This window comes from Anabrus simplex, chromosome 4 (genome assembly GCF_040414725.1).
Source record: "Anabrus simplex isolate iqAnaSimp1 chromosome 4, ASM4041472v1, whole genome shotgun sequence".
Lineage (NCBI taxonomy): Eukaryota > Metazoa > Arthropoda > Insecta > Orthoptera > Tettigoniidae > Anabrus > Anabrus simplex.
In genome coordinates this window covers 423,718,979-423,732,138 of record NC_090268.1, presented here as the reverse complement: position 1 = coordinate 423,732,138, position 13,160 = coordinate 423,718,979, and the positions used below count along the sequence as shown (strand labels likewise).

The window sequence follows — 13,160 nt, the reverse complement described above, 5'->3', positions numbered from 1 at the left end:
TGCCCAAATTTGTCCTCTTGAATTACAACTTTATATTCGTATTGTGATCTTTCCTACTTTTAAAGACACCACTCATACTAATTTGTCTAATAGTGTCATTCCATGCCATCTCTCCACTGACAGCTCCGAACATACCACTTAGTTGAGCAGCTCGTCTCCTTTCTCCCATGTCTTCCCAGCCCATCCTTTGCAACATTTTTGTAATGCTACTCTTTTGTCGGAAATCGCCCAGAACAAATCGAGCTGCTTTTCTTTGGATTTTTTCCAGTTCTTGAATCAAGTAATCTTGGTAAGGGTCCCATACACTGGAAACATACTCTAGTTGGGGTCTTACCAGAGACTTATATACCCTCTCCTTTACATTCTTACTACAACCCCTAAATACCCTCTTAACCATGTGCAGAGATTGGTACCCTTTATTTACAATCCTATTTATGTGATTACCCCAATGAAGATCTTTCCTTATATTAACACTTAGGTACTTACAGTGATCCCCAAAGGGAACATTCTCCCCATCAATGCAGTAATTAAAACTGAGAGGACTTTTCCTATTAGTGAAACTCACAACCAGACTTTCAACCCTGTTTATAATCATACCATTGCCTACTGTCCATTGCCATGATAAGCTCTCAAAGAACACTCATGTATAATGCGAGTGATAGGTAATCTGTTTCTCGGCATCGCAATCACATGCACTTGAATAGTGCATCACTGCAAAACATATACAACTGCTAAGGATCCACCAATTCAATACACTATTTAATCAGATAAAAGACATCACCTGATAGCAATTATCCACCTAGTGGATGTCTTCAGCTAAATAACAAAAGTACTAAACCATTATCAAATTTAGATTATTAAAACAAGAACAAAGAAAATGTCCATAGGGTAACTAATGCATGACGCAATTCTATGTTTTGAATTCTTGTGCTACCTACGGGTCTTCTTAACACTTTCAAGACTACCATATTTCAACATGGACACTGACAGTGAACTGTGACTTTTTACTGGATTTTAATACATTATTATACAATAGTGAAACATAGTACATATCTGATTTCTGTATCATATGGAGGTTTCAGTCATCTAAAATGAAGATGTTAGTCAGGAAGTACATATCTAAAGTAATTTAATTATACTAGTCTTATGAAAACAATAAAAAATGTTTGAGAAAAAACTTTTACATTCAAGTTTTACCAATAAGCCTGCTCAAACAATAAAATTAAATCATTTAATATGGCTACTTAAGCCACAAATAAACACAAGTACATTTGAAATAAAAAATTTACTTATTTAGGAATAACTTAGTTTATTTCGGTATAGTAGCTCTGAAAACATTGGGCTCTGCATGGTACAACCTTGCACTCCTTGCACCACCACCTACAGTACTTTCTTTTCACAGCACAGGTGAATCATTAGCCTGTGTCTCTTCGTCTAAGTGAAAAAATAAGCCAAAATTTTGGGAGGGATGAAGTATTTGTATCCTTTGTATTCAGAGGAAAATAATGCAGCTAAAAAACTTGCACTCAAAAGAGACGTAACAAAACTCTTGCCCAAACTATCACTTGTTATGTTATCTAGTTCGTAAGTAGAGTATTCATCACTGTCATTTGTTTCTGAACCCAATTCTCCTGATGAAATATCCAAGATATCACTATCATTGAGTCGGCGTGAGAACATATATATACAGTAACACAGATGACAGCATGATATATTCGACGTGCTAAGCACCCGACCCATCGAGTGCTTCGGTAAAGGTCATGGCAAGGCGAAACTACCCTTCTTATCACTTAGGTTTGAACTTCCCAATAACTGCTGCATTCTAGTGGACACTAGACAAATGAATATCTCCAAGCAAGGGACGAGAACCATATAGGATACATGCAGCTGCCTATGAACATGTAAGAAAATCATGCCTGTATGGGATACAGGCGCCATCCACAATAAGGAAAGCAGTGTGGCCATATCCCATCTGGGCATAATGTTGAAAGTGTTAACAAATTGTGTTACACAGCCATTCGAGTCTTCACCACTCAATGTCATGAAAACTTTGTACAATTGGTAGGAAAATTAGTGAAAGCTGTAATAGAGATTTTCTCAAAATACAGTTTTCTTAATAGGAACAGTCAATAATTAATATTTTCTTGAGTATTGCACCGAGAAACATGAACTCTTTTCTACAGTGCTCAGTATCTTATGCTAATTTTAAAACCACAAAAATATCAAAATTGAAAAATCTGACTTTAGGTCCCTTTTCGAGCAAGAAGTCATATTTATCACATGCGATCTGTGTTACCCTGTTAATACAGAAAGCTCCTTTTTTTCTGAATAACAAACCTGTATATATACAGTATCGATTAAGTGTAAGATAGGGACAAGTGTCCCTAACTTTGCTAGGTAAATCTATCTATCTATCTATACCGAGTGAGTGGCTGCAGCTCCTTTTTTCTGAATAACAAACCTGTATATATAGAGTATTCATTAAGTGTAAGACAGGGACAAGTGTCTCTAACTTAGCTAGGTAAATCTATCTATCTATCTATATATACCAAGTGGGTGGCTGCATGGTCTGGTACACGCAGCTGTCAGTTTGCATTCAAGACATAGAGGATTCGAATCCTACTGTCAGTAGGCCTCAAAATGGTTTTGCTTGGTTTCCCATTTCCACACCAGGCAAATGCTAGGGTGTACCTAAATTAACGCATGTCCAATTGCTTCCTGCTCCTAGCACTTTCCTATCCCATTGTCGCCATAAGACCCATGTGTGTTGGTGCGATGTAAAGCAAAATTTAAATTAAAAAAGTAAGAAACTATATCTATCTGTCTACCTGATTTCTAGTGTTAAAATAGCCAATAATATAATTAACTTACCACATATTATATCGAGAGTACAGTTTGTGAGGTAAGGATAGATGTTAAATCCAGAATTGTCAACTTCTTTCTTCAGCTTCTCCACTAAGATGTTACTCTTCTCAATGAACACATCCATGAAGGATTCCAGTATCTTAAAGTGGAAGGTCGGTGTGATCATCTTCCTATGAGTGTGCCACTTGCTCCCTAGAACAGTTACACTAAACTAGAGTTATTACATTTGGTGTAACATGTCTTATGCAATATAACATTATACCAGCACCACTATTTCAAAGACCGAAAATGGAGAAATATTCTAGAGCTTTAAAAAATGAATAAAAATATGCCTATCGCCCTAGGAATTATCGTTGATGATGACGACGATGCTTGTTGCTTAAAGAAGCCTAATATCGAGGACATTGGCCTCTAATGGTATGAAATGAGATGAAATGTTATGAGAAATTAAAAGGCCAAAATCCTCCACTGACCAGAATTCAAAGCATGAGGACAAAGAATGAATGGATAGATGAATATTAATTTAAAACGATTAGTGGAACCGACCCACAGTGCCTCACATGCACAGAAGCTGGCACAAAACAATAGTATTACTGACCAAGGGACTGCTTCTATAGCACGATGCTGAATCGATTATGCCTGTAGTCAAAACGGGTCCAAAATCCAGGTCATCGGCCCCTCGTAATGGTACTTATTGCTAGGAAAGTAGAACCATGCTATTTGTCATTTGGCAGTACTAATCAAAAGTAGCGTAGACTCGTGGTATTCTACACATATGGTACTGTTCACAGGTAGTGTAATGCGCACATGTAACACAGACCTATGGTGTTTCGCACATTGCAGCGCTATTTAAAGGCAACGCAAACCTATGGCATTCCTCACATAAGTGGACTAACCTCAGAGACCCGAACTATTCCATGGTATTCCTCACATAGAGGGAACTAATAATAGACAAGGCAGAACCATAGTGTCGCTCATCCCATGGTGTTGCTCATATAGGGGTACGAATCACAGGTACTGTAAGACCCTCATCCTGATTCACACACTGTCGCTACTAATCACAAACCTATTGCGTACCTAACATAGTGGTACTTTGCGCAAGTAAATGCGACCCATGGTGTTCCCTGCGTGATGGTACTAATTACAAGTAGTCTCATGGTTCTAATTTGATCATCCCTTGGTTGCCCCTTTTAGTTGCCTCTTAAGACGGGCAGGGGATACCGTGGGTATATTCTACATGTGCATCCATCAAACACAGGGGGTCCAGGAATTATCCTGTATTTATTTTTGTTGTAGAGGGCGTGAAACTTTCAAAGGAAGCTTCAGTAACATCAAATCATAAATTACCTGAAATCTCCATGTAGGGCTGTCAGTTGTACCTCTAGCTTTTTCTTAAACATTTTCAAAGAACTTGGAAATTTATCAAATATTTTCCTTGGTAAATTATTCCAGTCCATTAGTCCTTATTTTAGAAAATAATATCTGCCCCAATTTATTCTCTTAAATTCCAATTTTATCCTCACATTATGATCTTTTCTACTTTTAACCCGGCAGTGGTCATGTGGTTGTTGGCACATAAATGGTTGCACCTGAGGGTTTCCCTCACCCGGTAAATTTTATATTTTTCTAATAAATAGTTAACTTAAATGCATCTGTCAATGATATGGACGTGTTGATGGACATGATACTTATCACATAATATGAACACAAATAGTTCACCAATTATTTCAGCGTTATTTTCCAGCATAATATTTAAGTCTGAGAATTATGTGTCATTCTAATACTAAAGTGGTTGCGTCATGAGCATTTCGCTCACTTGTTCAATTACGTTAGTAGTCGTGCGCTGAGCATTCCGCTCTCTTCACAACCAATGCTAAAATTGTTTCAGTTCGTTTTGTCATTTTATTCCTTTCTTTTGTTTTATATTGGCTTGAAGTGAACTTGTAATGTATTTATTTCACAAATTTGTAATGCAGAAATCTATATATATAAAATAACTTGTCCTGACTGACTGATTCATCATTGCTGAGCCAAAACTACTGGACATAAAGAAATGAAATTTTGGGGATACAGTCATATTAATATATAGGTGCTTGCTAAGGCAGTATTTTTGGATATTCCGTCGCTAAGGTGGTGAAAAGGGGGATGAATTTTTAAAATGAGATCTATATCTCAAAAACTCAAAAACGTTTACAGATGTAAAAATTGGTATTCGGAATCTCCTTTAAAAATAAAGAAACATGTATTTGTTTGTTTTTGGAAAATCCCATTAAGGGGGATGAAAAAAGGGGGAAAAGGGGTTGAAGACCTTTCAGGAGGAGACTTATATCTCAAAAACTGAAGATGTTATAGGAATGAAAATTGAAATTTGGAATCTCCCTTGAAAATGAAGAAATACTTATTTTTGTGTTTTTGGATAATCTGATGAATAGGCTGTGAACAAGAGTGACAAATGGGGTGAATTTTAAAAAAGACTATATCTGCAAATTATTTCAGACACGTAACATATTACAGATTTGAAAACTGGTATTGGGAATTCCCTATAAAATTAAAGATACATTAATTATTTTTCAGAAAATCCACTTAAGAGGAACTGAAAAAGGGGGTGAATTTTTAAAATTAGCATATCTACAGTATATCTCAGAAACTTAACATGTTGCAGACGTGAAAATTGGTATTTGGAATCGCCTTTAAAAATAAGGAAACATGTATTCTTTGGTTTTCGGGAAAACCCCTTGGGGCAGGGGGATGAAAGAATTGAAAAATTAGTTGAATTATTTGTATGAAAATGTATATAGCCTACATACCAAAAATTCTGAAGATGTTACAAACTTGAAAACTGGTATTTGGAATCTCCTTTAAAAATAAAGAAACACGCATTTGGTGGAGGAATCAACTTGGTAGGGGAGGGGGGATAAAAACGGAGATAAATTCCTTTTACGAGGATACATATATCTCAAAAACAAAAGATGTTAAAGTCATGATAATTGGTATTTGGAAGCTCTTTTAAAGAAACGGGTACTGTTTGATTTTGGAAAATTCACTTGAGTGGGGAGTGTGAAAGGAAGTAAAAATACTGAATTCTTTTTCTGGAGAAACTTATAACTCTAAACTGAAGGTTACAGACGTGGAAATTGGTATCTGGAATCTCCTTTCAAAATAAAGAAACATGCATTTTTGGGTGGGGGGAAACCAACTTAATGGGCGGGGGTGGAGTGAAAAAGGAGTTGAATTCTTTTCATGAGGATACTTATATCTCAAAAACTGTTACAGGCATTAAAATTTGTATTTGGAATTTTTTTTCAAACTAAAGAAACACGTAATCTTTTGTCTTTGGAAAATCCACTTAAGGGGGATGAATTAATTGAAAAGTTAGTTGAATACTTTGAATGAGGATACTTATATCTCAAAAACTAAAGATGTTACAGACGTGAAAATTAGTATTTGGAATCTCCTTTAAAAATAAAGCAACACACATTTTTGGGGAGAAATCAACTTGGGGGCAGGGGCATTGAAAAAGGTGTTTAATTCCTTGTTATGAGGATACATATATCTCAAAACCAAAGATTTTACAGTCATGATAATTATCATTTGGAAGCTCCTATATAAATAAATAAACTTTTTTTTTTGTTTTTGGAAAATTCACTCAAAGGGGGGAGGGTGAAAGCAAGGGAAAAATTTCATTCTTTTTATGGAGAAACTTAGATCTCAAAAGCTTAAGGTTACACACATGAAAATTTGTATTTGGAATCACCTTAAAAAATAAAGAAATACACATTTTTGGAGGGGGGGGGGGTAATCAACTTAATGGGCTGGGGTGAAAAAGGAGTTGAATTCTTCTTATGAGGATACTTATATCTCAAAAATGAAGATGGTATAGTCGTGGAAATTAATATTTGGAATCTCCTTTAAAAATAAAGAAACACATTTTTTTTTCTTTCTGAAAATCAGTGAAAGGGGTGTGGGGTTGAAAATAAGTAAATAAGGAGTTGAAATATGTTTATGAGGATACTTTATCTTAAAAACTGAAGCTGTTACAGACATGAAAGTTTGTATTTTGAATTTCGTTTCGAAATAAAGAAACACATATTTTTTGTTTTCGGAAAGTCCTCTTAAGGCAGGAGACAGGTGCAAAGTAGTGAAGAAGAAGAAGAAGTTGAATTATTCTTATGAGTGTACATTTATCTCAAAATCTGAAGGTGTTACAGATGTACAAGCATGAAAACTGGTATTTGGAGTCTCCTTTAAAAATAATGAAACACATACTTTTTGTTTTCGGAAAATCCAGTTAAGGGGCTGGAAAGTATTGGAAAAGCGGGTGAATTTTTGAAATGAGTACCAGTATATCTACATTATATGCCAAAAACTTACAGACAAGAAACTTGGTATTTGAAAAGTCCTTTAAAAATACAGGAACATATACCTTTTTGTTTTCGGAGAAGGCAGATAACAGGGAGTGAACAGAAGTGAAAAGTACAGTAGTTGAATTATTTTTTATGAGGAAACTTATATCTTAAAACTGAAGATGTTACAGATGTGAAAATTGGTATTTGGAATCTCCTTTAAAAAGAAAGAAACATGTATTTTTGTTTTCGGAAAATACACTTAGATAGAGGTGAGGATGGGGGAAGGACTGATCAAGGGGTTGAATTCTGTTTATGGGGATACTTATGTATTTGCACTGGAAGGGTCATGTTGATGACATTGTTGGGAAAGTATCTCAGAAATTGAAGATGTTACAGATGTGGGAATAGGTATTTGGAATCTCCTTCAAAAATAAATAAACATGTATTTATTTTTTCGATTTGAGAGAAGGCTGTTTCTCACATGTACAGTTCTGTGTCGCATTGTTGTCTTAGCCCCAAAAGTTAATACCACAAACATAGTTTACAAATAATTTCTGGGGTAAATGAAACTCAATTTTTGGGTGAGTTTTTATACTTTAGGAATTTTCAGATAATGTCTTAGTACAATGCCAAGGAACGATTACTTTGATCAAATTACGAAATCCACATGAGCAAAGCCGCAGGTAATTGCTAGTAGAATATAAAGCAATAGAATGTAAGGATTTTACAAATCCTGTACAAATAATAAATACCCCATGAAAATTAGGCATACTGTAACGTACAACAAAAATATTACAGATTTTAATTACTGTTTTGTTTCATTCCTATGATTGTTCTCTTTTCAACCGGAACACTTCATTCATCATAGTTGTCTCTGGCTTGTGTGGTGCCACAGTTGTTACAAATTCGTAGGGTATATTCCTTACAAATTGGCACGAATAGAAGACGAAAACGCCTCAGAGGCATAGTTTCGTGAAAAAGTTCAGATGCAGTGCCGTCTGGTACCCACAAATTCTCTGCATTTGTATACGAGCCTTTCAAAATTGCAAACAAGTAAATAAAACCAAAAAGAGCCAAGAATTCTTCCTTAGGTGTCCTTGGCATCTCTTCCTCATTTGTACCCTCCTGTGGTTAGGGGCAGTAGAATAATACCCACGGTAGCCCCTGCCTGTTGTAAGAGGCAACTAAAAGGGGCCCTAGGGGCTGTGAACTTTAGAGTGTGGGTTGGCAACCAGGAAGTTGGTCAATTCTTGTTCTTTTCTGACCCCGATGGTATTAGAGCACTCAAGGCCTAGGGAGTCTTTCATTTTCACACTCTTTTTGGCCCTTGTCTTTTTTTGGCCAATACCTTCATTTTTTGAACTGTCGGATCCCTTCCATTTTTTCTCTCTAATTAGTGTTATGTAGAGATGGGTGCATATTTGTACTACCTCTTAAAACAATAATCACCACCACCACCTGTCATTTGTATTCACCCCTTATCAGTGCCATTTTAATGTTTGTCTGAGGTTGATGTGTCTTGTCTTTGATGTGCTTGGTGCACAATGGATGTCCCACACTGTGCAGTTGTCCTTTCTGATACAACGCAGCATTAGTGCATGTTTCCCCTCTTCCAGCTCTTCTCCCAATACCTCTGAATCAGTATCATGATCACTGTTTTCTAGGTCCCCTTCCCTCTCACTTTCACTGTCACAAGCAACAACAAATTGTGCCAAATCACTTCCACCAACTGTATTTCTTACTTGCTTTAATTCCTGTTCCACTTCATCCATCCATTAAAGGATTTGCTTGTGGATTAGCTATTGAATAACTACAAAATCTTCACAACATTTTAAAAGATTTTTTTTTTTGCTACTTGCTTTACGTCGCACCGACACAGGAAGGTCTTATGGCGACGATGGGACAGGAAAGGCCTAGGAGTGGGAAGGAAGCGGCCGTGGCCTTAATTAAGGTACAGCCCCAGCATTTGCCTGGTGTGAAAATGGGAAACCACGGAAAACCATTTTCAGGGCTGCCGACAGTGGGGTTCGAACCTACTATCTCCCGGATACTGGATACTGGCCACACTTAAGCGACTGCAGCTATCAAGCTCGGTATTTTAAAGATTAATTATGTCACTAATGAATGTACATCCTAAAAATTATAACAACACACTGGAGATACATTATTGCATTCTTATTAAATAGTAACACTACTGGTCGCGTGCTGAGCAAATCCCTTAATGAGCGCACTGCATAGCAAGAACAAAAATTCTTCTTCTCTAGTGGATGGCTGACTAAAACTGATCATCTCGTGTGGAAGAGAAGGGACTGACACAGGAATTCCAAGAGTTCAGCAATATCAATACTTCATTTCAAGAAGTGAGGCATTCTCTCACCATGTGACCACTGCCAGGTTTAAAGCTCCGCTCAAGCTTATTCATCTACTAATGCCATTCCACATCATCTCTCCAATGACAGCTCAAATCATACCACATAGTCTAGCATCTCATCTGTTTTCACTCAAGTTTTCCCAGCTTGAAGTTGGAAACATTTTCATAACACTACTCTTTTGTTGGAAATCACCCAGAACAACCGTGCGGCTTTCCTCTAGAAATGTTCCAGTTCTCATATCAAATAGTCCTGGATAGAGTCCCATACATTGGAACCATACTCTAATTGGGATCTTACCAAAGAGTTATACACCCTCACCTTTACATCCTTGCTACAACCCCTAAATACCCTCATAACCAAGTGAACAGATCTGTAAATTTTCTTTACAAACTTGTTAATGTGATTACCCCAATGAAGATCATTCGTTATATTAACACCTAGGTATTTACAGTGTTCCCTATGAGGTACTTTTACCCCATCAACACAATAATTAAAACTGAGGGGATGTTTCCTCTGGGTGAAACAACTTGAATTTTCATCCCATTTCCCATTTTTCTGTCAGGCAATCCCCCTTAGCCTAGCAGTCTCCTGCCACATCTAAAAGACAGCAGCTTTTTAGTGAATTTATGTGGCATTTCCTCCACAAAGGCTTCACTGAACCTCCTAAGGAGAACTCCTCCACCTGTAGTCATTGGTTCATCCTTAGTTTGCCAGGTTTGGTATAAGCTGCCTGACCCTCGGCCAGACAGTCACAGGTTATACCGTCTACTGTCACATATGGTAGCAGGATTGCTCCTGACCTGACCAGGAGAGATAAGGTCTGCAACAAGAGGATTCGCCAAGAGATTCAAATAAGAAAATCGATATGTGATACCATAATCAGATCAAGATTGGAATAGTATGGCCATGTAATGAGAATGGATTCTTGCTCAATAACTAAGGAATGGTTGGAGAAAACCTTAGATGCCAAAAGACCTAGAGGTAGACCTTGAAGGAGATGGATCGAACAAGTTAGAAAAGATCTAGAACATAGAGGAGTGGAATTGGAACCAAGTACAGAAAGAAGAATGGTACCTGAAATGACTGAAGTGGTGAGTGCTCCTACACTGCAGCTGGGAAACTGGAGACAGTTAACTGATGATGATGATGATTACCATCATACCATTGTCCGCTGTCAATCTCAGAACATTGTTTACGTCTTCCTGCAGTCGATCACAATCCTGCAGCTCATTTACTACTTGATACATTTGTGTTTGATGCAGACGTGACTAGTAAAGTTTCTGATAATACAAACAGTTCTGTAAATAGTTCCGGACTCCCCAATTACTGTACAAAATAAACTGCGTACAAGATCAAAGATGGAGACCTTCCAGCTTTTATATGGTACTTTACAATATAACTAAATTAATACATAAACATAATAATAGGCTACATATAATGTTTTGTGAAAAATACAATGCATAGGTGTGATATATGTTCTGTCACAACCTGATTACTTACCAGTAGTTGTTGAGAATAATTATGAATGTGAAATATGTCAATATCTGCAGAAAACTAGGCTTCCAGAAGACATTTTGAAAGACATTTCTCTTATAGCCCTTAAAGGCTTCATCATTTGTATGTTAGGGGCCGATGACCTTTGATGTTAGGCCCCTTAAAACAACAAGCATCATCATCATCATCATCATCATCATCATTTGTATGTTTCCTAACTTATCTTCATATTGCAGATGTCAATGTATCAATCATGATATTATCATATGGCGTCAGCTACCATCTGCAAGCATTTTAATTTGACTCCATCTGGCTGCTTGCTCATCAATTTCAAGGTTCCGTTTTACTCTAGACTCACTAGATGGCAGAGTTTCTCTTGGGTGTCTATGGCTGAGTTTTAATGAATTTTGTCGGGTGATCTTTTACATGCCAACATTGTAAGATATGGAGTGTCGATTGGAATTTTTTCCATCCTTCAAAAATCCTACTACCTTTACCGGGTTTAACCTGCTTTCTTGGAATTCGGAGCCTGACCAACACTCTACCACTAATCCACAGAGGGAGCTTATCATAACTGTTACCCTTTATACTGGTTTCACTCTTTACCCTTTTGCTCAGGTGCGTGGGGTTTTGAAAATTATTAGGGGTGCTCTAACAGTCCATCAGTTGTTTCAAGAGTGCTTGAGATCACTTTGGTCTCTCCATTAATGTTCAGAAATCCAAAGTAATCGCACAGCTTGCACCTGGGTTGAACCTCCCAGCTTTCATTGCGCATACTCTTCTGGAACAGCAGCGTGATCTGCATTTTGCAATTCTGTAAAGGAGGAAATCTTAGTAAGCTTTTGAGAGTGAAGTCTAGTCAGATTGAACAGTCCCCCATCGAAGCAATACCTGACTTTTACACCTTGGTTGTCTATAGATGTTCCATATAGCATGGCAGATAGATAAAGAGCAAAGAGAGCTAGAGCAACCACATATCCCTGTTTCAATCCATGAGTGATTGGAAATGGACCAGATATAATATTTTGACGAATGATTTGCCCAGACATGTTATCATGAAGAGCATTGACCAGATCTACAAAATGCTGTGAACAGCCAAAGTGCTTCAGTACTGTCCACAAAGCTGGTCTTGGGAGTGAGTTGAAAGCCTTTTCCAGGTCATAGAACACTAGGTATAAAGGAGTCTGTTGCTCTCTGCATTCTTTCTGGATTAGCCTTGCACAGAAGATCATATCTGCCTTGCCTCTGGACGTTCGAAAACCACACTGTAACTCAGGTAGGATCCTCTCAGAAATAATTATTTTTAGTGTAATAATAAAAAAACTGAAAGTCCTAAGTCTTTAGTAAAAAATGTAAAATCTTTGCGGAATTTCCAATTCTCACTCATAAAGGGAGTATTCCTATGAACAGTTTGATGAAAATATTTGCCACACTTTCGTGGCAGAAAAAGAACATTCTGATTTATACACTGACTGACAGTGACAATGCAACACCAAGGAGGAGTGGTTCGAAAGGGATGAAAGTTGGGGAAAAAACAGAGACGGCACGGATGAATAATTGATGTTTATTTCAAACCGATATGCAGGTTACACAATGCGCACAGCATCGACTCTTTAGGATGTAGGACCACCGCGAGCGGCGATGCGCGCAGAAACACGTTGAGGTACAGAGTCAATAAGAGTGCGGATGGTGTCCTGAGGGATGGTTCTCCATTCTCTGTCAACCATTTGCCACAGTTGGTCATCCGTACGAGACTGGGGCAGAGTTTGCAAACGGCGTCCAATGAGGTCCCACACGTGTTCGATTGGTGAGAGATCCGGAGAGTACGCTGGCCACGGAAGCATCTGTACACCTTGTAGAGCCTGTTGGGAGATGCGAGCAGTGTGTGGGCGGGCATTATCCTGCTGAAACAGAGCATTGGGCAGCCCCTGAAGGTACGGGAGTGCCACCGGCCGCAGCACATGCTGCACGTAGCGGTGGGCATTTAACGTGCCTTGAATACGCACTAGAGGTGACGTGGAATCATACGCAATAGCGCCCCAAACCATGATGCCGCGTTGTCTAGCGGTAGGGCGCTCCACAG

General features: G+C 37.9%; 1 protein-coding gene across 1 annotated transcript in view; it reads right to left on the bottom strand.

The window, feature by feature from the left end:
- LOC136872312 (uncharacterized) overlaps positions 1 to 13,160 on the bottom strand; it is a 256,624-nt gene that overhangs the window by 43,755 nt on the left and 199,709 nt on the right. The window contains exon 19 of the mRNA XM_068227426.1: positions 2,872 to 3,057. Within this exon, the coding sequence (XP_068083527.1) occupies positions 2,872 to 3,057 (186 nt within the window). The remainder of the gene's footprint in view (positions 1 to 2,871; positions 3,058 to 13,160) is intronic.